The sequence below is a fragment of the Limanda limanda genome, chromosome 15 (assembly GCF_963576545.1).
Source record: "Limanda limanda chromosome 15, fLimLim1.1, whole genome shotgun sequence".
Taxonomy (NCBI): domain Eukaryota; kingdom Metazoa; phylum Chordata; class Actinopteri; order Pleuronectiformes; family Pleuronectidae; genus Limanda; species Limanda limanda.
This window is the reverse complement of record NC_083650.1, coordinates 22,122,704-22,148,323: the sequence shown is the minus strand read 5'-3', so window position 1 is coordinate 22,148,323 and position 25,620 is coordinate 22,122,704. Positions and strand designations below refer to the sequence as shown.

Below are 25,620 nucleotides of genomic sequence, written 5' to 3'. Positions count from 1 at the left end.
ACCCAGCCCATGTTGAGCTTGTTATTCCTAAGGTTTACTGTATTTTAATGATCTAAGCCTAATGTTCTCCATCCTTTATTTTAGGAATAGTATTTGGTTTATAATGTTAAACCCTATTGCCAATATGGGTACTTTTTCTATTTGTGTCAGGACAAAAAATTATAAATAACCATTAAGCCATTACTGACCACCATAATCCTGATAAGAATATAATTTTATCTATGGTCATAAACGGGAAGCTAGGATAGAGTATTAAAGGCCGTATTGAAGAAAGTAAAAATTCTTGAGATTATGAGAATAATGTCATAACATGATAAAAAATAAAACTGTAATCAATGAGAAAAAAAGTCGTAATACCTTATTTTCTTTCTTATTTTTTGGGAAACTGTGGACCCACATTAAATAGCACTCAGATGTGACCTTTCAGTCGACCACTCCCAAACACGTTTTCCTCCACAAAGGCCATGTGTGTGTTTCCTTCTTCAGAGTAGACACAGTTTCTTGCACAACCTCTTCAAAGTCCTGATACTTAAGATAATGTGGTGCTGATGAACCAAACGATGATGAATTTCATTATTTGTAAAACTTATACTCATACTTTAATTTGAGTGAATCTTGAGTTGAGACTCAAGCAGATACATTTGTCAAAGAGGCCCCAAAAGAAACCCACTGATCCCAGAAGGTGACATAACCATTTGATTAGGGTTTGATATAAGATATGTATATGTACACATTCAACCACCAAGCTAAATTATATTGTATTCAGATATACATTACTTGGCCAATAAAGCTATTCTGATTTCAATATGTGGTTTACTTTACTGAAGTGTAAACCTGGGTGATACTTCAATTAACTCTTATTATATTACACATTTCTGAGGTCAATATGATGCCAAACATACAGCGTGTTTTTATTTCATCAACAGGATTCATTTTAATAGGGACATCAGAATCAGAATCAGAATCAGAATTCTTTTATTTGCCAGGTATGTTTGCACATACAGGAAATTGCCTTGGTGTCATTGGTGCACTGAACATAAAACAACAATATAAAAAACAACAATATATAAGAAATAGAATAAAATAAAATAAAATAGAATAAAGTAGAATAAAGTATATACATATATACAGTAACAGAGTAACAGAGTTATGAGCATGTGCTGTGCGAAGGTGCAGAGATTGGTGATAGTGCCAGTAAAGATGCTAACGGTCAGGGAACTGAAATTTAAACTGAATTGTCTGATAAGTATCCACACATAAGAGATTTTCATAATTGTCCACTTTTAAAGACTTGTTAAGTTATGTCTATATTAGCCCGTTTTATAGTTTGCAGTCATTTAAAACTTGCTTTAAAATATTCTATAGAGACTTTTAAGAGATATTTAAATCGAAATTTCTACTGGACAAACTCAGTGAGCTTATTTTGGAAATCCCTGGGCCACCTGAAGAAGAAGGCTCAGAGGTTATGTCATTTCCTGTTGGGAGCTGTCTGGAGATGAGCGTCAGTTCTTCTTCTGCAGTCAGTCAGTCAGTAGTGAGAGCACCAGCGGACAGGTCAGTAGTTGAGGAGGTTCTAGCATGAACAGGCTGCAGGTGCTGCTGACAGACACCATGTCCAGAAGAAGCTTCCGGGAGTCGTGGACCGTCATGTCCCGAACCAATCCCACCTGGGACGAGTGTTACGCCGTCCGGGACCGCGACGTGACGATGGAGACCGAGGAGGAGACGTGAGTCCGGCCGCGTTTCACACCTCGTTTCCCGCGGGTCACCGTCACTTCTCACCGCCACACGGAGCTTCCAGCGGCCGTGACGTAGAGGAGCATCCCGGTCACGTGTCCGTCGCACTGACCGAGTCTGATGTTCGAGCCTATACGTTCATCTAACGTGTAGAAGAAATACACCTTAGTCACGGCAGCCATTTTGGCGTGAAGCGGCGCGTAAACGCAGGTTTAATTAGCACATGGATGAAGTAACGTGTTAGTAACACCTGTCCCTGAAGACCCAAAAATATATTTTTTAAATCTTTTTAAAATATGTTTGCTATTTATATTGTGTGCTCAAGATATTTATTTGAAGAAGTGATATAGTTTTTTTCGTCACTCAGATCCACATACACCATAGAACCTGCGAAGTTAACAAACTCCAAAGCTACACATGCAACAAAGTGTTGTTTTCAAGGCATGTCTTTACTACTCGGATACTAGTGACCAATATTGTTCCTACAAGATAATAACTTATGTGCACAAGATAAAAAAACATTAACTTTTGGGACTTCAGCAGCTGCTAGTCAAAGGTGAAAAATGACTATAAGCTAAATGGTACCTGTCCCAACAGTCCAAATATATGAAACCATGATCCAGCTGCTGTAATTAATGTGCTAGCCAACACATCACAGTGTGATTTTTGCACTTTCATATTCACACGTATAGTTTTGAAACAGCTTAAACAACGTTACCTGCTGGCAGCTCACAGGTCCTGTTTGCTGGTAATTAAAATACATTTTTCACTGTATATCCAGTGAGTGCTTTGTGTACATGAATCCAGTTGGGTTTTTCTGACTAGGTAGAAAAGGATTGAAAGGGGAACAAGTTCTTACAGCTTTGTCAGAAAGTGATGTTAACTAGCGCTGCTCGATACATCTCAAATTTACAATCATTACGATAGCAACATGCACAATGTATGTATCGCAAAAGACAGCTTGAACTGCAATAAATGGTGTTTCATGTGCCGTGCATTCACGCTCTGCATGTCAATATATTTGGCCAATCAGATGTAGCCCTGCTGCCCTAGATTGGAAATTAAAGCTATTCAGATCATTGACAGGCCTGTCCAGGTTTTTTTTTCCTGAATGGAGAATTTCGAGCTGCCCCTGTCAAATTTCGTGACACCTTCCATCAAAATTCCAGTACAGTGGAAACTGCTAGTGATCACGGTTTTCCCAGGCCAAATTCATGTCTATAAACTGTTGATTACTATAAAATAATTGTGTAACTTCTTTATGATAGTCCCAGAACGTGAGGGAAAGGTAAAGGCGCTCTCTCTCTCTCTCTCTCTCTCTCTCTCTCTCTCTCTCTCTCTCTCTCTCTCTCTCTCTCTCTCTCTCTCTCTCTCTCTCTCTCAGACGCTAAGCTGATGTCTCTGACTCATTACAGTTGAAACGCTGATTTGTTTAAAATGACGCCACGATCTCAACACAGATCATCACATAATTATCGATTCTTTCCTTAAATGAGTTAAATCTTTCTTCGGAGCAGCGTGGACATTCATCATTAGTCATCCCGCGCACTCTTTTCCTCTCTTGTTCACACACAGACACACACAAAACCTGCGCCATCGGACCCATGTATAAACTCAGACTGGGTAAAAGCAACAGAACTTGTAAACTTAGACAATGCATGGAGAGCCGGAGGAGAAGGCGGAGCACTCTTGGTTTGGCTCAATTTGGAGGACAGTGTGCAGAGCGAATGATAGAGACACAGAAAGGAGCATTAAATAACTGACAGAACCAGTGAAAACTGTAAAATATAACTTTTTTTAACAAAGGATGTAAGAGAAGACCCCAAACGATCACTGTAAGTGGACTTAATGGAGCTGTCTGAGTCTTAACACCGTATAACTAAGCATTTATTTATTTATCGCAAGCCATATCATATAACAATATATAAAACACATAGTCTGTCAAATGTGTAGATATTGCATATACACACATATTTTTGATCTTGACTAGCTCCAGTGTGTCTCGGTCACCTGATGATCTGTCAGACTTTAGTTATTTCATCAGTTTTCTTTTAAATTGCTAAAAGAGTTACCGATGTGGAGATGTCTGGGACAAGGCTCTCTTTTTGAACTAGTACATTAAACAAGTCCATGCTGCACTTCCCCCATCAGTTACAGTTTGATTTTAGCAGTAGTGATTAAATCCCTGCATGTTTGTGTGTGCGTAGTTTTAGTCCAGAGGAAGAGGAGAAGCATCCTGTGGATCCCTATGATGAAGAACAGGGGTTATCCACTCCCTACCCTGTGGATCAGCATCCACCTTCCCATGCCTCAACCCCAGCCTGTGCAACAACGTCTGGCGCATCACTCCACAGAGTTCGGAGGTCCAGGTCTGGCAACCAAACCCGGAGGAGGAGGAGCTCTGCTGCATCGCACCCCTACAGAGCACAGAGCTATCATGAGTCAAGACGCACTCGTGGCGACGACAGCTGCTTCGACTCTTATCAAAGAAGTTACAGACGAAGAGTCACGTGGTCAAGACCGTCAGCGGAGCACCTTCCTGTGACCATCCAGCCTACCAGGTGGTACCAGGTTGTTGGGAGTGAGCAGTGCCGCAACTGCAGATACCAGGGGAGGCTCCAGATGACACATTGGATGTGCGAGAGCTGCAAGGTGCCCCTGTGTCTGATGCCATTCAGAAACTGCTATGGTGAATGGCACATGCAGAGATGTTGAGCCTTCTATCAGGAAAGACAGGAAGTTAGTTCTCCACCGATGGGATTGAGTTCTTACGAAGTAAAACTTTTATCAGCCTTGAGGCTTTTCGAGTTAATCTTTCACTATCGGACCTGTAGTTATCATGCACAATACTTAATGCTGATTGTTAATTTAGTCTTAGAGCTACCAGTTCTGTTCCTTAAACATTTCTCAGTTTTAGTTTTGGGGAAGTTAACTGGTTTGATCCCCATGTTGTTTGTTTTTTTGTTTGTTGTTCCAAGTTTAGATCTGTAATTCTTTGTTTCAGATTAAATTACAGAGAAGTTGTATGTGGTTGTTTTGTGGTTTTTTTTCTAGACCACTTTGCACTTTACTCGATGGTAAGTGAATATTAAGATTCACAAGTGGGGCAATGTCACGGGTCAGTTAGATACTGCACACACACCTTGTTTAGCGGCTTCAAGACTGTTTACTGAAACGCCACGTGGGGGGTACAGAACATAAACGTTAAAAGATTGAATATGAATTAAAAGTTTGGGGTCGGACACAAAACTATCTACCTATTTCATAAACAAATGACCGAGTAGATTTCTTGCTGTAAAGCTAATGCTACTGTGTGTTCTGCAGTGATTTGTTGATCTGCTTATCCTCAACAAAGGTATTTGTTGTGCTGCTTGGTTCTAACAAAGTTTACGTATCACTGTGTATGAGAAAACATACACTCATGACACAAAAAATCGTATCCTCCGCCAAGGAGGTTATGTTATTTTTCTGGGTTTGTTAGCAGGATTGCAGAAAAACGACTCTACTGATTTCCAAGCATTTTTGGGGAGGGGTGGGGCATGACGGAAGAAGCCATGCAAATTTGGTGCAGCTCTGGATCAGGGGTCACATCCAGGAATTGTTATTTCACTGTCTTTAACATATTGGTTCATTTTTTTCATCGATTCTTCAGACATTAATTCATGGATCTTGATGGAAATCAGGAATTGTCAGGGGACTGATATGTATGAGTGTTTGCAGTTTGGTGCAGATCCAATTAAAAATCTGGATTTAGTGATTTAAGATGTGGTTTCACAAAGGGACTGTTGCAGAGGTATGTACTCCACTGAGTTTTTAAAACATAGTTCTAGCTTCTATGAACATTTGTTGCATCTGTGTGTTTTATATAGTAACTTTTGGAGTTTCTCAATTGACAAACTTGGGAACTTGTTTGGTTGTTTGACACATTCTATGAACTGAGCAATGAATCAACTCCCTGAATGACAAAGTAATCAACAACGATAGTTCCATCAGTAGTTATACTGCAGCAGTTATTAGTTATTTCTTTTGGAGGACAACTCAAATATATTGACTAATGATAAAAACAAAATCTTAAAACATTCTAACTTGTATTTTTTCTTCTGAAGATATTTTGTTCAATTGGGAGCAGACACAACTTTCCAGTAGGACCAGCTTTTTTATTACTAGTAATTCCAACAATATTCCTGAAGGATGCATTGAAATTGATAAGTGACCACTGAACACGGCTTCTCGTCACCAGTGCTTGTCTGTACACGTATGAACAAGTAGAGGAGCACTGCTGTGTCGACCTGGCAGCCGTCCACCTCGCTGGTCTGGCTGCAGAAAATCACAGATTGGTGGATGTTCTCACCAAAGCTATTATGTCCCACATGAGGCAGTGTTTTGCTTTCTTTGCTGTGTGTGTGTGTGTGTGTGTGTATATATATATATATATATATGTGTGTGTGTGTGTGTGTGAGCACACATTTCCACTCTCCCTGGTGGTGCTGGGGTGTTTGGCAGGATAAATATAGCTGCGTTGGTGTAAAGCTGTTTTCTCTTCGTCTTTTGTAGCTTTAATCAAAAGCAATCTGGAGGAGGGATAAATGGAAGGGAAAGGAGGGGTGGGAGAGAGAGGGAGAGAAAGAGGAGAGAGAGAGAGAGAGAGATGGCCGATGCCAGAGTGTTTTATTTTAGCTCTATTTAAAGAGTCATTGGGGAGTGTTCAGGAGTAATGAGAACCCTGGTGGCTGGAGGAGAGGGACTGACTCTAACCTCCCCTCAGTCTCCTCTTCCATCCTCTCAGTCTCTGTTTCCTGCCGTCATCCCCTCTTCCTAATCCTGACTCGGAATACAACACACGGCCGTGACGGTGGCTGTGTTCACACTGTAGCCATTCATGTTCTAGATGAATCCTCACATCTATTCTAGGATGTAACCGGCATCCCTTATTGATATTAGCTGACAGTGATGTTGATGAGTTGCACACATGTCACATCCTTTTTTTAAGATTGTGTTTCACTTTCTGTATGACTGAAGCTGTTAGAATTGAACTTATAGAACTTAACAATTATTATTCTATTGGAGCGGGCCTTTTTTCCAATGTCAAATTTTATGGTATTATATGATACTACAGGGTTAACCAGTCCCCTATTATCAAAACAATTGTTTATAAATATACAAATATAAATATCATAATACACATCATTTAACAGAAAAATGTTTATGCAAACACTTTCAGTCATAATAACTTCTATAGTTTTAGGTATTCTCCATAAATTGATTCTTCTGTAGTTTGTGTCAATGGAATACATACAACAAATGAGCCAACTCCATCTGGTGAACAAGGTTGTGAGATGTGGTTTTACAGCTCTGGAGAAATCTATTAGATGGAACTTAAAGTAATTTTTTTCTGTCAGCAAGATAGATTGAATTTCGTCTATCTATCTTAATTAACAGTTGATGGGGTATATTCCATGTTGCAATAATAATAGTGGTGCTCATAGCATCATAACCCTAACCCCTACAACTGTAGAGTTCGCTACTCAATTGGCACATAATGATTTGTCCATTTTGTAGATATTTCTTGATTATATACAGGTTTTTTCATTAAGTTTTAGTTTTGACAATTGCATTAATGTTTTATTAAAGTTCTTGTGCTACAGTAAAGGCTAATTTAGGCTGCATTTCCATACAATAAGAGATACTACTGTGCGAGAAGTTGGCTTTATTTAATAAAAAAGTTTTACAAAAGTTCACATTCCTCTGCCACTTAAATAATAAGAGTTATTGCACCAAACCTGGCAGAACGCCCGATCAAAAACAACCAGTGACTGTGAATCCAGGATCTGTGAGGAAGGACTGAAAACCGTATGTGTGACTTTCAATGAGACACAAAAATACTGTAGACTGTAAAATCTGTTGGATGCTTGAAATGTAATTAAATTATGTCACAATCAAAATGTCATGACATCACACACTACTGTACATGTTACACCAAAAACTGGTTGTGTATTTTTGTGTTTTGCATACTCACTGATGACGGAAAACAAAAGCTTGGGTGCGTGTGCCTCATGTGAGAGGAGAAAATGTGGCTGCTCAGGTGTAGATCGTGAACACAGCCAATGTATGGCCAGTTTGCATATGTGTGATGGGACGAACAGAGAGAAAGAAGACGTGGGATGTAAATTTGGCAGTGAGCGGAGCGAGTGTCCTTTCATTACACAGTTGGCTTTGTGTTCTCCGTTTGGAGGCCAGAAGCAGCCCACAGTGGAAGTCAAGCTTCTCCCTGGTATAACAGCCATGATGCTGATCTTAAAAAGCTTCCGTTAAAGCCTCTTCCTGGACGACTCGTTGGCAGCAGTGCAGCTCTTTAGGAAGCATTGTTCCATTTCCTGATCGACAGTCACTACGACTGAAGCCGGGCCTCGGATTATTGGTTGGAAAAGTATATGGCCAAGATAGCTTTCACTGACTGCAGATGTGAGACATATTAGAGTGATAATGTGTATGTTGGCTGCATTAAACTCTTCAGCAGAGTTATGTTAATGTCGGTCATAAACTATCTGATGAAACCTGGTGAGGACAGCCTGTTGGCAAACGAGCAGATGCAGCTAAGTACTAGTGAAAGTCTGGTGGTGTTCCATGGATGTGGTTGTAATCCCTACCTATACTCCTTGTTTCCTAGGTGATCTGGGTGTGTAATAACTGCCGGAAGCAGCAGGAGATCCTCACCAAGCCGGGCGACTGGTTCACGAGTTCGCCCGGAAACCCGGCTGGCCTTGGATCTGCTGTCAGCGAGCCGTCCGTGTGCCAAACGTCTGGGGACAAGAAGCTCCGATCGCGCTCCCAAGCCCCCTCAGACTCCACCACAGCAAACCAAGACCCCAACCGACTCAACGCACCCGGGACCACAGCCGGCACCGACGCAAGGTCACGTAGCGAACCACCGCGAGACACGTAAGATGAAGCAATGGCGAAGAGAAAAAGCAGCTGATTCAGCTTCATATTGTCACATTCTGTAGACCTATAGAAACACCTGGGCACACGGGCAGCTGAAAGACTCCACACACAGGGGGGTCAGAGCACCTCAGCTTCACAGGTGCGACCAGGACTTTCTCCAAAGTTTGCCTTTCACACCTGAACAACACAGCGGGTGATACGTTCACAACGACACAAATGAAGGGTGGGACAACAGGCGAAGGCAGCATATGGCATATAAATTCTGCTGCGGAGATCAGGTGTTTTTGTTTACAGCACAACAACACAAGGGTCAACTTGACAATCTTCATCGGTGTCTTCTTATTTTTTTGTAATTCGGAGATATTTGCAATCATTTTGTTTTTTCAGTTTGGTATCAGTGACGTTTTAGAAACATCAACAAGTCCGGAGTTTCTCACTCGTACATTTGCGTTCTCACGCCCCTCTAGAGAATGTTCAGAGATTTTTCGGGGAGAAGTGCATGTCTGAAAACATCTATTGTGTTTGGTTCATAGTATGGGTCAAGCTACAAAACCTCTGGGTCCTACAAATCCCACAATGCAACTCACTAGTCTCAACCCTAACAGGTAAATGCTCATATCTCTCATACCTCTATACATTCAGGCTGGAACACAGATGTTTTTCGACAAATACTGTAGTGTTCTTCAAAAATGAGATGACCCTAGCTACATCACTGTGACATCATCAGAGTTATGAGCCTTTGGAAAATCCCCCCTGAGTCACAGAGGCTGTGATTATGTAGCTGCTCTCACAAGTACAGTGGAACTAACCATAATTAGTAAAGTGGTTTTGATGGCGGAGTGTACCTTTAACGTATGCTCTCTCAGCCGCCGGACAGAAGGCCACTCTCATGAAATATGTTTGTTCTACTGAGCATTAACTCCTGCATTCATCAGTTGCCTCTTTTATACAGCGGTGGATTGCAGCTCTTAAGAAGGCCGTCTGCGTTGTTGTTTCCTATGCTGCTCTAAGTGTAACGGAAGAATGTAGTCGCTTCCAAAACACAGGGTAGTAGGAAGAGTTGTCACTCACGACTTTCTATTAGTGGATACTAATGGTAACAATCAAGTGGTGACAGATACAAAATCATACCAGTGTCATTAGCTAAAGGAAACTGTCTAACACAGAAGCCGCTCTCACTTACATCAGGTTGTGTCATAAAAGTCAGCGGCAATAAAACAATACAGTTGAAATATTTGTTTGGGTGTTGATTTAGTTTGTTTTTATTTTTTCAAAAACTATCTCAGTTGTTCATTTCTTAGTTCTTTCATGATACCTGCAAATGTTTCATCAATGAATAGCATGCCGACACAGTAAACTGGGGAGGCTGATTCAGTTCAATTACGTTGTATTTGTTTAGCGCAAAATCATAATATATATTATCTCACGGCACTTTACATAGAAGGTCAACCGTTTCCATGGTTAACTTGACCTGCCCTATATCAGAATTGTAACTTCTTCATGTTCAAGCATGCTGCCTTTAACATTTTGTGGTTTCACAGACTTGCTCATGGTATCATGAGGCTGTTGATTTTTACTTCCCAACTTTCTGCCCTTTATACTAGAAGTAATCTAAATAATAGGGAACATTCCGCCTTCATTTTAGTGTTGAAGAGCTTAATATTATAACTGAAACTATGATTCTATGTTCAACTTTTACTGAGACATATTCAAAACGTCTCTAGCCTGCCTTTGGGAGCTAGTGAGCTTCATCTAACAGAACAACTCTTCAAACATGTAAATACCAGGAGTATCCAGTGATTTATGTGCCTGAAATACCATATCTTGTTTTTTAACAATGCCTGTCTATTCTATTCTTCCCCTCTCTCTCCCCATATTGATTATCCCCCAGGAGAAATGGACGGGGAGGTGGAGGAGCTGGTCGGGGGGAGCGGAGGCCAGGACAGGCCCGGCTGCAGACCCAGGTCTCCATGGACCGGGACCTCCGTGGGGAGTCCAGGGAGCGCAGAGAAAGCCGGCGACTAACTAAGGGACGCTCTCTGGAGCATGATCCTGTGGGGGGAGGTGGTGGAGTAAGGCGGACAGAAGAGGGGGGCTCCCGCCATGTGGACCACAATGGTGCCACCCCTTGCCAAGCAGGGCTGGTCCCTCCTGGAGGCCGGGGACACCCTGTGCCCATGCAGGGTCGAGGCGTGGGCATGGCGGGGGAGCTTGGGGAGGGTGTTCGGCCAGGTCAGAGGACGGTGGGTCGGGTTGTTGGGCCGCATGAACACACCCTGGCTCAGCAAGCTCCTCCCCCTGAACTTAGAGAGCCACTTGGCTCGGGACCTGGTTCAGCCCCGGACCAGGGACCTGGAATGAGGCGGACCAAACGGGAGAAGGCTGAGAGTATGCTGCGCAACGACTCACTGAGCTCTGACCAATCAGAATCTCTGCGCCCGCCACCGCCAAGGCCCTACAAGTCGAAACGAGGGCTGGGGGCCGGAGGGAAGAGACAAACCAGCGTCAGCAGCTCGGAGGAGGAGGGAGGGACCACGCCGGAGTACAGCAGCTGTGAGGATGCTGAGATTGAGAGTGTTAGCGAGAGAGGTCAGTGACAGTATCCATCATCCCTTTCTGTTTCAGCCAGGGGTTTGATTTCATTTAAAAAAAGCATGGACAGTATTGACGTCTGTCCATTCACATGTTCATTCATCCATCACATGAGATATTATCGGGCAAATTAGATTTTGAGAAGATCTGAGAAAGTGATCTGTCTCGGCACAGTATAACGACAGGTCTTCATACTGCTTAAACCAAGAAGATACTCAACAACTTACTGTAGGGTGTTTCTCAAGTAACATGTTCAAATGGCACTACACATGATGCACATGTTCTATCCCTGCTCTAAAAACTATTGGATCGTGTATCTCATTCTAATTGTGTCTTTTAAAGCATCTGTAATATGTTTCATCGTGAACAACCAGTTATATAGATGTTTACAGTCGATCATCAGGCGGCTTTCAGTCTGCATACAGGGTTTGAAGTGTGAATATACGAGAGACACAAACCCTGAAATATAATTTAGTATGGAACTGGGGCAAACATACATTTATAGAATGGACATTAGCATTCATAGCGGCACTGTTCTTTCACATCAGACACACAGCAGCTAGCAAATGACGTATAGTGAGATGTTGCTTCATGTGGAAGCATTCTGTTTGAAGCTGCTGCTGATCCCTTCACTCATCTGCACTCACCTAAAGTTACTTGTATAGTGGTAGGCAGAAGATTCTCTGCTTATAACACTGCAAATAGTCCATTAGCATGCAGGTAGTTTGCCAGTTATGTGAATATATGTTCCTATCTATTATAGTTCGAACAAACTGACATGTGTGAAAAGAACAGAAATGAAGGAACTATAGCATGGAATCAAGAAAGAGTAATGTGCAATAGCTTTTACTGAAATTGCTTGAGGTTAATGCCAGGCTCAAAGAGCAACCCCTGGAGGACATCATCTTAGCTGTTGCCTTGATATAATTATTTTTATTTTATGATAATCCTCACGGCACCTAGACGCACAAGGTCTCCTTCAGCTACAGTGTACTGTTGTAAATCACCTTGATTAGGTCGTTAGGATGAAGGATAATAAAAGCAACATAGGATTTACAGTTCCCAAGCAATTTACAAACCTCTTCAACCAGCACTATTTACAGTAACAGTATTCATTTAAGGAAATAATGATATAATACAACTTATATTGCTGTGTGTGGGGCATTGCAATTTGTGTGTGTGTGTGTGTGTGTGTGTGTGTGTTTGAACACTCCCACACTTGAACACACTGTATTAGTGGATGTGAAAGTAAGACGTGCAGAGAGCTTTTCAGTCTCAGTCTGCCGCCTTCGTTCAGACTGTGAATGTGGAGACACCTCCTTGCTTGAGCTCTGTGGGTAGATTGATCACAACAGGTAAGGCTGCTCTTATACTGATTCTAGCAGAGTCTCCTTTTAACTTTTTATCCTGCTGTGTTTAAAATCTATATTGTAGTGTAGGTTTACACAACAAACCACTGAATGTCAAAGTGAGCAGCTAGGCAGTACATGCAGTGTGCATGTTAACGTGTGTGTGAGCCTGTGTGTGTGTATCTCAATGTTTGCCTTCGTGTCATATTGTATTGTTTTCAGCGTGGCCCAGAGGGGGCACAATCCCACACTGTGTGCGCACATGTATGTTGGTGTGTGGTCTGTGATGGGGCAGTTTGACTTCAGCTGATCTCTGTGTTGACCTTGTGTGGCCTCACATAGCCGACTATGTCCCCAAGGACAAACAACCATTTACACTCTAAGCCTGTCATGTCCAAGCTGGGTTAAGTCACTTTAACACTAATAATTCAAGGCACTCAAACTCACTGCTGTGCAGTCAATGACTAGACTTTAATTCAAGCTTTCGTAGCAGCTTATATCCAATGTTCCCGATGTAAGTGTGATGAAATTGTGAAATTTTTTAAATTACACAAAAAATGCTTTTGGCATTGGAATATTAGAGCTGCAGATTTGTTTATTGTAATATTGAGATAGAGCTTAAATGTATAGCTTAAAACCTGAGACAGTCCTGTCGTCTGAAAGCCAAATCATTTTCAAGGAAATTATTTTACTGTAACAAGCCCCAGAAGTTGTTTCTCTCCAAGTGGGGCACTGTACGTAGTCTAAGATTTGAGTTCGACAGGTTTCAAATTATTTGATAACATGTTTTCAAGAAATTGATCTGTTAAAGGGTTATTTCAAATGGGCTCAGTTCACACATAAATTGAAATCTTGAGACCATTTTGAAAAGCTCCTCTGGGTACAGTAAGAATAGTTAATGTTCCCTATTACTAGCCACACTAATGGCCTGCCTTAAGGGGTTTGGGATTGTCAGCAAGATGGTTCATCCCCCACTTTGATCCAGGCTATAATATCATTAATTATTATAACTAACTATTGGTTTTTAAATCGTTTTGTGATGGTTTTCAATATGATGTGTTTTACAATGTGCACAGCAAAACTTCCTGAACTCCTTCTCAATGCACTAACTAACTCACGTTCATAGTTCTCTCTTCTTTTTATTAACCACTGCATGACAGCACCAGTCATTTTACAGTTAGCACCTCATAACCTAGACAGTGTTTAATAAGCACAATGACTGTAGCCATGCTCATGCTACATCATGGCTTCACTGTCACTGGAAGCCAGCATCAATAGAGTGTGGTGCCTCCGATGGTAGAGAGGGTGCATGCCGTACCAGACCCTGTGACATCCATCAAGTGGAGGTTTAGTATGAGAGTGTCCTGTCAGCCCAGGTTTTAAACACACCGTTGTGGCAGCGAGATGCTGCTTCCTTTTTTAGCTCGAGACAGAACAGGTCAGCTCCACGATGTGGTTCCTGGCAGCCGAGAAGCATCCAGGCATGTAAATCATCATAAGATCAGTGCAGGAAAATATGCACAGTGGATACACACGTGCGCACACACACACATACAAATATGCAGTCACAGTACACTAGATCCCATTATAATCTTTGCAAGTATTCGCCCACACACAGACACACTACAAACTCATCCTCTGATACGAAGGAGGAACACATCATAATACACTCATGTGCACTTTTTACCTCCTTATCCCACAGGGGTTTTCTGGCCCCTGAACATTGTATTATTGCACCACATTCTCCAGCATTGGCAAAATACATCAACATTGTTTTTCACCATAGATTTTCCATTTTGTGTTCAGAAATCCACCTGTGAGTGTAAAAAATAATAATCACTGGCAGTTTTTTTCAGCTTTTAGCAGGTGGCCACACATGTACATTAACTCTGCTCACTTTTTAATACTCCCAGCAAACTTGTTTTAAAACCAGAATTCAACAACATGGTCTGAAATGTGATCATAATGGTTACATACATTATACAATGCTAATAGACAGATACATTTGACTGCATCTTAAGCCGTTGATGATTCGAAGATATGAAAATATGGGATCAGCATTGCTTTTACATCAAGTGCGATCAGGAAGAATGTAAGAATAGACCTAAAAGTGCAAGACAAGATGCTGTTACAGTGATGAATTAGATCTGCATTTCCCGCAGCTGTCAGAACACATGCTTTGATGGCACAACCTGGGAAACTGTCAGGTACTGCTGCTCTGGGATGGTTAACCCAGAACAGGGTCTGCAGTAACACTCAGCCTGTGGTTTCTATTGGCCTGGATGCCCTTCAAACAAGCTGCTGAATCTCATTCTGTTTTGCTCATCTGATTCCATATGACAGATTATGTCTTGCTGCTTCGAAGCTGCTTTCTTCCCGACTCTGGGAGTCTGGGATGGTATGCATCATCCAAAAAAAAAAAATCTTAGCCCTGGCTTCTGGTTTGGCCTAGAGCTGAAGGCTTTAGAGACTGTTGGGTAGACTGCTTAGAGTTCTCCAACTTATCGTTCGATGAGTGTATATAACAGTAGACGAGAGAGCAAATCTAGTGGGTTTAGCCTTAAGCCTGGACTAGACCTTCAACAGTGTTTCCTAGATTTGCAGCTTGTATAAGAACAATTGTCGTCAGTTGAACTGGAAGTCAACTGAAGAGAGTTGTCTTTAGTTGACTACCAGTTGAGTTGGTAGGTTGCTCTCATTCTACAAATCTCCAGAAGATCTTTTGCAACTGTAGGAGTCGTTTTCAAGTCTGTGATAGGCCATTGTGTGTGCTCATGGCAACACAAAGGAAGCTTCGTGAATGGCATCTACACAATGGACGTAACATATAAACCCATACACTAAAATGGTAACTCATAACCCTGTTCCTATAGTAGAAAGTAAGCTAGTTAGCTGTACATGCTACAGTAATGCAGCTTTTGTTTTTGTATAATGCTTTTTTATTGTGTTTGGGCATATTAAAAAAGGTTGTCAGCCTCCAAACTGTCTTTATATATATTGTGTATATGTATATACCGTATATATGTATATAAAAATGTACTTTATATATATATATAGTACATTTAGTGACCCCAAATGGTGTCCTGCCCTCTTTTGTTGATTGTTTATTGAGATTTCTGTCAGGACCTTGCAATCATAGAAACATGGTAACACACACTCACCCATGTGGCCCACCCACTACACAAAATTATGTTCACGCATGAGTTATGAAACCAAGAATTCAGTTGTCTATCATCAGAGCGTTTGCTTTAAGATTGCATAATGTCACTGTAAGTTGTCACAACTCATTAACCTCATTGCCTCCTGGCTCCTAGGAACGCTTGGCTCTGTTTTACTCTGTGTCATAACAGTGTCGTTGAAGTCCCGCACACATTTCATCCCCGCCCCCCGGCCCATGTGTGCAGATGAGGCTGTGTTTTGGGACTGAAGCAGAAGCTGAGGTCGAACCATTTGTCTAATCGTCTAAAATATACTGCTAATGGAGGAAAATTCACAAGTATTGAGAGCTAAAGACATTCAATAATGAAAGAAATTGAAATTGAATTATATTAAGACTGTGTGTGCATATATGCACTTCAATAGCTTCATCAGTACTAAAAGCACCTATTGATTTGGTGTGAAACTGTGCCCTGTAACAAATCATGGGAACTCCAACTCCACAGACCCTTTTCCAATGCCTTTGGCTGTAGGAGGACTGTATCGTATGCTTGAAATCCTTAGGAAATGTCCGTAAGAGGACCTTGAGTTTGGATTGTTTCAGTCAATCTATTTCCAACTTTCATGCTTCCATAACATTTTAAATTTTCATCAAAGGTTAAAAAAAAAATTTCAAATATTTTATATGAACAAAATGTTAAGATTAATATTGAAAATTGTTTTTAAAAAATTCTTCGAATATTTTAAATGAACAAAAATTTTAAATGTATATTGAAAATTGTTTAAAAAAATTATAATAATATTTGCAGACAAAATAAGTTAATAGTATTAATTAATTAATTTAATAACAAATTGAATTATTTATTTGTATAGTTTAATAGACTTTTTTTATAAAATGTAATATAAACTAATTGCATTACTTGTTCTTGTTTGTCTTCGTCACTTAAATATGATTTAATTCTGTAATTATTAACAAAATAAGGAATGAAAGAAAAAACAATTAACTGTTGCTTTTCTGCATCACTAATAGATCTGGGTATCCTTGATAATGATCTTGAGGTCACCATTTACCATTGTTTTTAGTTGTTTTACCCATACATCAGTGCATTATCCCAGAGTAAATCTACAACATCTAATCTTTAAACTATCTTGGAGGGATTTACAGCATTTTAAAAAGCTAAGCGGTGTCATCGCTGCGTCCGTGGACTACTTAGAGTCCTGTCACTGGTGATACATTTCTAATTCTAGCCCAGGTCTGATAATTCAATAAACTTAACCCTCTCTACTGTAAACAAATACCTCCAAAAGAGCCCCCAAATTTGGCCGAGCTGTATATAAGAGGCCTTGTGCTGGTATGTGTTGTGTTAACAGTTTCTGCTCTATGCTTGGGTGTATGTGTAAGTGTGTGTGTGTGTGTGTGTGTGTTTGTGTGTGTGTGTGTGTGTGTTTAGAGGAAGAGGATGTGAAGGAAGTCCACAGTGTCTCAGCCGTTCTCTTTTCTCTCGCAGGTGACTGGGAGTGCTACCCACATGACCCCACTGTGTGGCATGTAAGTCACTATTTTATGTTCATGTTGTTCATTTTTCAACGAGAGAAAGTGAAAGTGAATTACAGCCCATTTATTTGCGTGTACAGTAAATAATATGCATGACTGCGTATTGTTCTGTCAGGTGCTTTTTGCTGTGATCAATGTTTACTCAGATCTACCTGTACTTTTCTTACCTGCTCTTTTTGTCTTTACTCCAAATAACCCATCCATCCAGCAACTTTTTATTGTTTATGGTTTGTGTTTGTTTCCATCTTTACTGACTAACCTAAGCTCCAGAACTTATAGGGTACACAATTAGATTAATCATAAAGGGACGGTGTTATTAGCTATATATATTTGATTTGCTCTGTTTATTGTTTTGTACCAAATTTGTTGTGGAAATTAAATATGTCCACCAAAATAAACAGAATCAATGAACAAATGAACTTGACAGGAAAAGCCTTCCCTACTATTATTAACACAAAGCAAGAGTCAGTGCTTTTACAAAGTGAATGTTAACTGTTACTCTTCTGTCAAATCCATCATTGATGGAGGTAAGCAAACTTACTGTGTGATAGATCTGTAATCAGATGAAAGGGAAATGCATTGAAACTATAGCTTATATATTTCAAGTTACGAAATTGTTTCATCGTGTCATTTAGTGAGATCAAATTCAGATGATAAATTCACATATAGCCACATTATTAGCCAATGCTGTGCTTCATTAATCCATATTCAACAACTATGTTGAAGGGAAACGTTTACATTCTGATCCAACAAAAAGACAGAGATCAACCTGTCTAAGACAGTCAGTATTCAGTCAGAAACACTCTAGACCTAATATAATTTACTTTTTAACCAAACCTTGTCACAATAAAATAATAATAGAGAATACACAACTGTTACTATTTCTACAGTAGTAGCTGATTTTTATATTATTTTCTTTGGCAAAGATGTGCTTTTGTGTTTGTCTTCTGAGGCTCTGTTCAGACATGGTATTAACATCTGTCCTCAGAGCAGACCACTAGTGGACCAGCCCTGGCTTCAGGTGTGAATACAACCAAGATGCCTGGCCCCATATGAATGACCAACTACTCAGCAGATGCCCTCTGACCTGCTTTTCTTTCAAAATATGTTACACTCTCAGTGTTTCCCATGGCTACCGCTACAATATTAATTTGATATGGTCAGACTGGCTAAAAACATCATGATTTGGTCTTTATGATCAGAAATTGCGTACTTGTATAGTTGTATAAAGAGCCGGGGAAGTGAGACTTGATCACAGGTGGTCACTTGAGGCACTTTCTAATGCCAGATGGGAGCTGACAACTCAGAGACGTCCACTAGTGATCGAATCATGCAAACCGATGTTGATGTCAGGTCTGAATAGAGCCTCAGTGTCAGAGACACTACATGTGCATCTGTACATATCTATTGTTGTCTTTTGTTGCAGCATCCTGTAACCTGGCAGCCATCTAAGGAGGGAGACCATCTGATTGGACGGATCACCCTCAGCAAGAGGAGCGCTGCAATGCCAAAAGAAGCTGGAGCTCTGCTGGGGTTAAAGGTCAGAGTGGGGCTGAAAAAACAGCGCACACACGTGTTGTTGTAGTATCTGTGGTCAATCACTGTTGTCTATCAATAATATGAAGGATATCACTGTCTTTTTTGTTCTTTTGCTCCCTCTGTCTCTCACTCTCTGTAGGTGGTAGGAGGCCGAATAACAGAGACAGGAAGATTAGGTGCCTTCATCACTAAAGTCAAGAAGGGCAGTCTGGCTGATGTGGTGGGACATCTCAGAGCAGGTAGCCTACACCAACACACCAGTCACACTGTTTGCATGTCATGTAAAAACCGGAAAAGCAACAAGGATTTAAACATGAAGACTCACGAGTCATTAAAGGGTTATTAGTGATTTAATTAAAACTAATAACTTTTTTAAACTATCAAAGCCACCCTGTCTTCTTTTGAGTCAGTCTAACATACTCACCCAATCTGAGAAGACAAAGTATGTACTAATCCGCAGCTGAAAATAGTCCCCACCAATGTTCTATGTAGTCCTGTCTGAATAACATTTGCTGAAATCAATGGTCAGAATTTCTTTGAAAATACAAAGCCCTTTTTTTTTTAAACAAAATTTTATATTTGTTATTGAACACCTAAAGAATATAAATAAATAAATATTAATACAATAACCTGAGACATTTTGAACCCTCATGCCAGACATGCTGTGCATTTAAAAGCATAACAATTACCCCTGAACATGTGTGCCTGACTTCAGGGGATGAGGTTTTGCAGTGGAACGGGAAACTGTTACCAGGAGCGACTATGAAGGAAGTTTACAACATCATCCTCGAGTCTCAAGCCGAGCCTCAAGTGGAGCTGGTGGTATCCAGGCCTATTGGGTAAGTCAGGAATGAAACACACCAAATGCAGAAGCAATAATATTTATCGAGAATGAAACCCATTATTTTTATGAGTCAGTCTCCAGTCTGTGTGTTGCATTGAATTTAACTGTTACTTAAAGCAGCAGTGTTGACTCTAGTTCTGACTCAGAATGGCCGACATCAGATAAGATGGAAGACAGGGACATTTATTTGTATTCTGACTACGACTTTGTGACTGCATTCAAAATATTAAAAACACTCAACCACTACCTGCTGCCCGGTCCTGCCAGGCTTTTTCCATTTAGTCTCATACGTCCCCTTTAAAAAAGCACTTGCGTTTATTTGTAGGATGTTATGAGATGAATTATTATCGACCAAATAAAACCATCTGTAGAACACGAAAGGCAAGAAGTGGCTGTATCAGATATTTGGAGGATGTGGAGATGGCGTTGATCACATTTGTGAGTGCAGTATAGATTAACATATACTTTTACATTATGATAATTCATTTTAAATCTAAAACATGTTTCTCCATCTGAGGCTGAGTAACTTATTCTCAACAATTATTCTAGTCTATCAGGGAAAATTCACTTTCACAATGTTTTGATTGAATGTTTCATGGATGTGGTCTTTACTTGATTTGAGTAGATGAAAATCACACAAAGCTTGTATTTAAAGCACATTGAATAATTTTAATGTAATTATTGCACCAAACAGTTTAAATATGTAATTTCTGACTTGTTCACTGCCTAAGCCTGAAGTGTTAAACACAAAGTTGATGGTGTACCTTAATGCAGACAGGTCACTCACTCATTTTAGGCAAAGTGACATGTTGGAAGTTGAGCTGTGATGTGGAAACTGCTTTAACAAAGTGCAGCCACACTGACGACTTCTTTCAAATTGTATTTACTTTGGAGGCATCTCAGAGTAAATGCTTGGTCAACTTTAATAAGTTTGACTTGTTAGGTTGGGCCCAAGTTTTGAGAGGTGGGGGGGGGGACTTCCATAACAATGTAATCCGTCCTTCCTGGCACAGAAAATAATTGTTTAATCCTGCAGAGCTGTTAATGTAGCGACCAGTAGTCTGGGAGATCTCAGGTCTTTTAAATTGTCTCCTGTACACACATTTCACATTTTCAAATGTTCAGTTTACCAGCTACACTGACTGAAGAACCTGAGGTATTTATAGAAATTAATAACAAAATGTTGTCAAAAAAGTGCTATTTCTTTTCACTATCCCCCCATAATTAGTAATAGATTACATAACTCTGTCTTGAAAAAAAACAATCAAAGAAAGTACTTAGATGATTAGGTAACACAGACTGGATTAATGCATTACCATTCAATTTTATATTACACATTTTACATTATTAAGATGCGCTCATTGTCATGGGTTAATATTAGATATTCTGTATTTCACAGTAAAGTACTCTTCATAGTTTAAGGTATTGCACCTTCTCTTAAGATTTAAGCTAATGTGCTTGTTGATGAAAAAAGTTGAATGTATTAATTTCTCTCCAAACACTCGCGAAGGGTTTGTAGAAAATATCAGTAAGTAATTTGCCAATTTTATTAAGACCCTCTATTCCTCTCACACATTTGAAAACAGTTTTGTTTTTTCTGGTGCCCTTTTGCATCTCTTAGTGAACTGAGCTGAATTATATTCAGTTAGGATGCCAATTGATGCAAATATTGGCTTTTGTGAAAAAAGCTCAAATCTGTCATCTCAAAGGAAATTAATCTGAAAGTTTACTTGAACCGATGCAAAACGGCCAATGGGAAATGTCCATCTATGTATAGCTTTGCTTTTGCAAGCTTCTTAGTGCCTGGGATTCTTCTTTTTTACTCCTGGTAAAGTCTGAGGATCCCAAAGTCAAATGTAGTAGTGTTTTATAAAAATGCTCTTTTCTGCTCTATCCTTAATCCTTTGGTTTGAAAGTTGGAAAACGTGGATTCCTAAAGCAAGCAATATTTATTTTATTTCATTTACGTGCTTTCAATTTTCTTTCTTTTGGAATGGGCTCCGAGGCTGCCTGTAAGTTCCATGAAACACTTATCAGTTTAATGCTTGGAAGTTGAACCACAGAGATTTGAAAGAGTGCAGAGGTGGAGCTGTGAGGCCATTAGCCTAGCTGCTTTCAGTATTGATGCTAAGCTAGGCTAACCAGGTCCCGACTCCAGCTCTGTGCTTAATGCATAATAGCTCAGAAAGAAAGCGAAATAGTATGCATCATCATGACCATGCTTTCTGTGTTTGACACAAAGCTGGTACGGTGAATTCCTGTGTTTCCCATGGAATCTTTAATCGTGGCGTGGACAGACCTGAGCTCCAGTCCGAGCAATACTGCTCGTCCAGTATTACTTCAGATGATGATTGGCCTGAATGAGTTTGGGAAACACTGCAGTCAGGAGAAGAGCTTTCCTCTACTCACGTCTTCCCTTTGGTTCCACAGAACATTTTAGTCTCAAATAACTTTTAATTCCAGTGCTACTTTCTTCCAGTAAACTGCTACTACATTAATATGCATGTGAGCCTGTGCATCAAGAACACTTCCATGTTGATTTAATCCAGTTGGATTTCAGTATGAAAATGACTGACACGTTTCTTTGCTGCTTCTTTTTCAGTGATATCCCAAGAATCCCCGACACGTCCCACCCTCCGTTAGAATCTAGTAGGTATCTCCTATTGGGTGTTGCCTATATTACATAAGCTATATATCTATTTTAGATATACAGTTAACTTTATATATGGACCTTTAATTAACTTTTACACTTAATCAGAAATATAATTCACACATTTGATTTATAAAAATACTTACAGAACGTACACAATGGAAGAGGCTGGATATGTACTTTAATTTGATCTTTCTGGGTAAATTCATCATAGCTTCCATTCTGAAGGAGAATGATATCACTCTCTTGTCTTTACATCAAGATTAGAACTGTAATAGCGCAGCTCAGCATAAAGAGTGAAAGCATAGATTTTGATTGCAAATTTGCCCCATAATACTGTTGTGCTTCATTTAATGTTCATTAACAAAAATGTAAATACAAAAGTAGAAAGAAGATTTTTGCCACATAGTGATTTTTGCCACATAGTGACAGAAGTAAAGACACAATGGTTAAGTCTACATGAGGTTAGATTGTAAAAACGGTTATTCTATAGCAAAGCAAATGAGTAATATGTAATATAAGACTTCAGTAGAGATTATTGCAGGCTTCAGTAGGTTACACTGTCAGAAGCAACAGAGGAGGACAGGACACACAACGTGTTTAAAGGCAGCTGTCGAAGTGAGAGAATTTTCCTGACGGACTGAAATGTAGAAGCTGCTGGGACCAAATGTGCCAATACAAATGCTAAAATGATGACAAAAATCTCTCAGTGCATTGGCAAGGCATGGTGGTAAACTGAATATTATTATATTTTCATATTTTTTTAATCATATTTCCTTTATATTCATTCATATTAATCCAGTATAATTCTGAGTTCAAACAAGTTTGTTGTCCCCTGTGAAGGAGAACATTCTATCTGGTCCTGACTCTGGAAATTTGTTCTAAGCATTGGAAAATAAATGAATGCCACAAATTCTCTGGGACGCTACTGTCTTCAACTTTTCCAGTAACACCCAGTTACATGTGCAGTGCTCTTACACAATTAAACAGGAAGTTAACCCATCTTTCACATCAGTGAACAGTAAGTAAGTAAAATAGGTTTCAGCATAAATCAGTTTGACATTTGATCATACACCTTGTTCTGTAAGGTACAGTATATGTGGCCTCAGTACTTATAAACAAAAGCCTATTGGACTCAAGGTAGGACAGGAGCTTGGTCATTTGTCATCCTGACAGGTTAGCTATGCTCTTTTTTTTATGTGACATTTTCTAACCAAGGGAGCTCTTAACGCTGGATATTACATAAACATGAACATACTATTTCACACTTGGACCAGAGGACCTATCCACTAACTCCTTTTCTCACACTATTCCTCTGACTCTTGACTAGACTCGACTTATTTGTCCTCTCTGACTTTTATTGTCATCTCTTGTCTTCATAGCAGGTTCCAGTTCTTTTGAGTCACAGAAGATGGAGAGACCGTCCTTAAATGTACTATCTCCCTCCAGCCCCGGGATGCTCCAGGACAATCCACAGTTAATGCCAGGGCAACTCTCAGTGAGTGTGCGCATGATCGGGTGTGTCAGGATGTGGACGTGTGTAAAAAAGACGCAGCATCAGATATGATTCTATGTTTTTCCCGCTCAGGTGAAGCTGTGGTATGATAAAGCCGGTCACCAGCTAATAGTCAACGTGCTGCAGGCGGTAGAGCTTCCACTTCGCCCTGACGGGCGGCCCCGGAGCCCTTACATCAAAATGTACTTCCTCCCTGACCGCAGGTACCTCAGAGGATTAAGATTAAGATGAATAATCATAGACTGCTTCTGAAAAGAAATCTCCAGTCTATTCTACACAGAATAATAACTATTTATCAAATCACCAAAAGATTTCAGAAGCCTGGTTTTGATGTTCACTGACATGTTTGTTAATTGAATGGAGCCATAACGTCTGGATGAGTATAAAAAGACAAACACAGTTAGTTTAACAATGGAGTCCCCCACATGTTTTATGACACTGATTGTCAGTGAAAGGTTTCCCCCCAGGAGAGGGAAACTACCTTCAGAGTTTAGTTAGAGGCAGCATCTAGTGGCCTTTTTAGGAACTGCAGGTTTCAGCTCCTCTTTAGGCACAAACAGTCTATTTTATCTGTGAGCTCAGCTAAATGTCACCAGTAAATGCATTCAAACAGCCATAAGTCACACATCAGACGAGTATATTCAGATGTGTGGAGTCCTGTGATTTGGCCTGTGGGAAGGTATTTCATTTAGCCACAGGACAAACAACAAAAGTGAGTCTATGGAAGGCGATTGGCTGAGTATATGTGCATTATGTGACACAGTGACAAGAGCAAACGAAGGACAAAAGCAGTGAAGAGGACGTGTGAGCCAAAGTGGAACCAGACGTTCGTCTACACTCATGTCCATCGCAGGGATTTCCGCAACCACATGCTGGAGCTGACTGTGTGGGACCAACCCAGGTCTCCAGAGGAAGACAGCACCTTTATGGGAGAGGTACCACACAGACACACACACACAACACACCCACACACACACACACACACACTATAAATGTCCCTCTCCTTTGCTATTTTGTGCACCGATTAATCTATAAAATAGCTTGTTAGCTTATACTCTATAATATTTTAGAGATATTATTTCATATAAATGTTACTGTTTGATGTATCGTACAAGAGTTAGCATAGTGCTGCAAAAAACCTCCCATACCCACCATGCCTGCTACAAATGTATGTAAGGTAACCAGCACTGGACAACATTAAATTCCAATTTTATTTTATGATATCACAAATAGTTTCCTCAGTGTATCTTAGTTGCATAAACTAGTGATAGTGGGCGTTCACAGGGTCAATCGTCATGGAACTATTTCTCTCAGACTCAAAGGTCCAGTGTGTAAGATTTAAGTGAAAGGGATCTATTGACAGATATTTAATATAAAATAATACTAGTCCTGTTTTCACGAGTGTATTTTATCTAAATTATCTAAATTACTGTTTTATTTACCCTAGAATTGGCTCTTAATATTGAAATACTTTATATTTACATCGGGGGGGTCCTCTCTATGGAGGTCGCCATGTTTCTTGTAGTACATCAGACTGGACAAACTTAACACCCTTTGAGTTTTTATGAAAACTGAAGGCTACCACAGGTTCTCTTTCATGTTTGGAACTGGAGGCTGAGGTGACTTCATGTCACTAAATTCAACACACTGCAACTTTAAGAGAAAAGGAACATATAGACTCACGGAGCACTTGATTTCGGAACACGTGTACACCTGCATATTTACACAACTGTTCTGTCG

At 40.1% G+C, this 25,620-nt stretch overlaps 1 protein-coding gene across 2 annotated transcripts in view; it reads left to right on the top strand.

The window, feature by feature from the left end:
• Window positions 1-25,620, top strand: part of LOC133020436 (regulating synaptic membrane exocytosis protein 1-like) — an 87,456-nt gene that overhangs the window by 34,860 nt on the left and 26,976 nt on the right. For both annotated transcript variants that reach the window (XM_061086995.1, XM_061086996.1), the window contains exons 5-15: window positions 8,405-8,676; window positions 10,571-11,268; window positions 17,285-17,325; window positions 18,758-18,871; window positions 19,010-19,109; window positions 19,586-19,709; window positions 21,225-21,242; window positions 22,317-22,363; window positions 23,747-23,862; window positions 23,953-24,083; window positions 24,644-24,815. In XM_061086995.1, coding sequence (XP_060942978.1) covers window positions 8,405-8,676; window positions 10,571-11,268; window positions 17,285-17,325; window positions 18,758-18,871; window positions 19,010-19,109; window positions 19,586-19,709; window positions 21,225-21,242; window positions 22,317-22,363; window positions 23,747-23,862; window positions 23,953-24,083; window positions 24,644-24,815 — 1,833 coding nt within the window. The remainder of the gene's footprint in view (window positions 1-8,404; window positions 8,677-10,570; window positions 11,269-17,284; window positions 17,326-18,757; window positions 18,872-19,009; window positions 19,110-19,585; window positions 19,710-21,224; window positions 21,243-22,316; window positions 22,364-23,746; window positions 23,863-23,952; window positions 24,084-24,643; window positions 24,816-25,620) is intronic.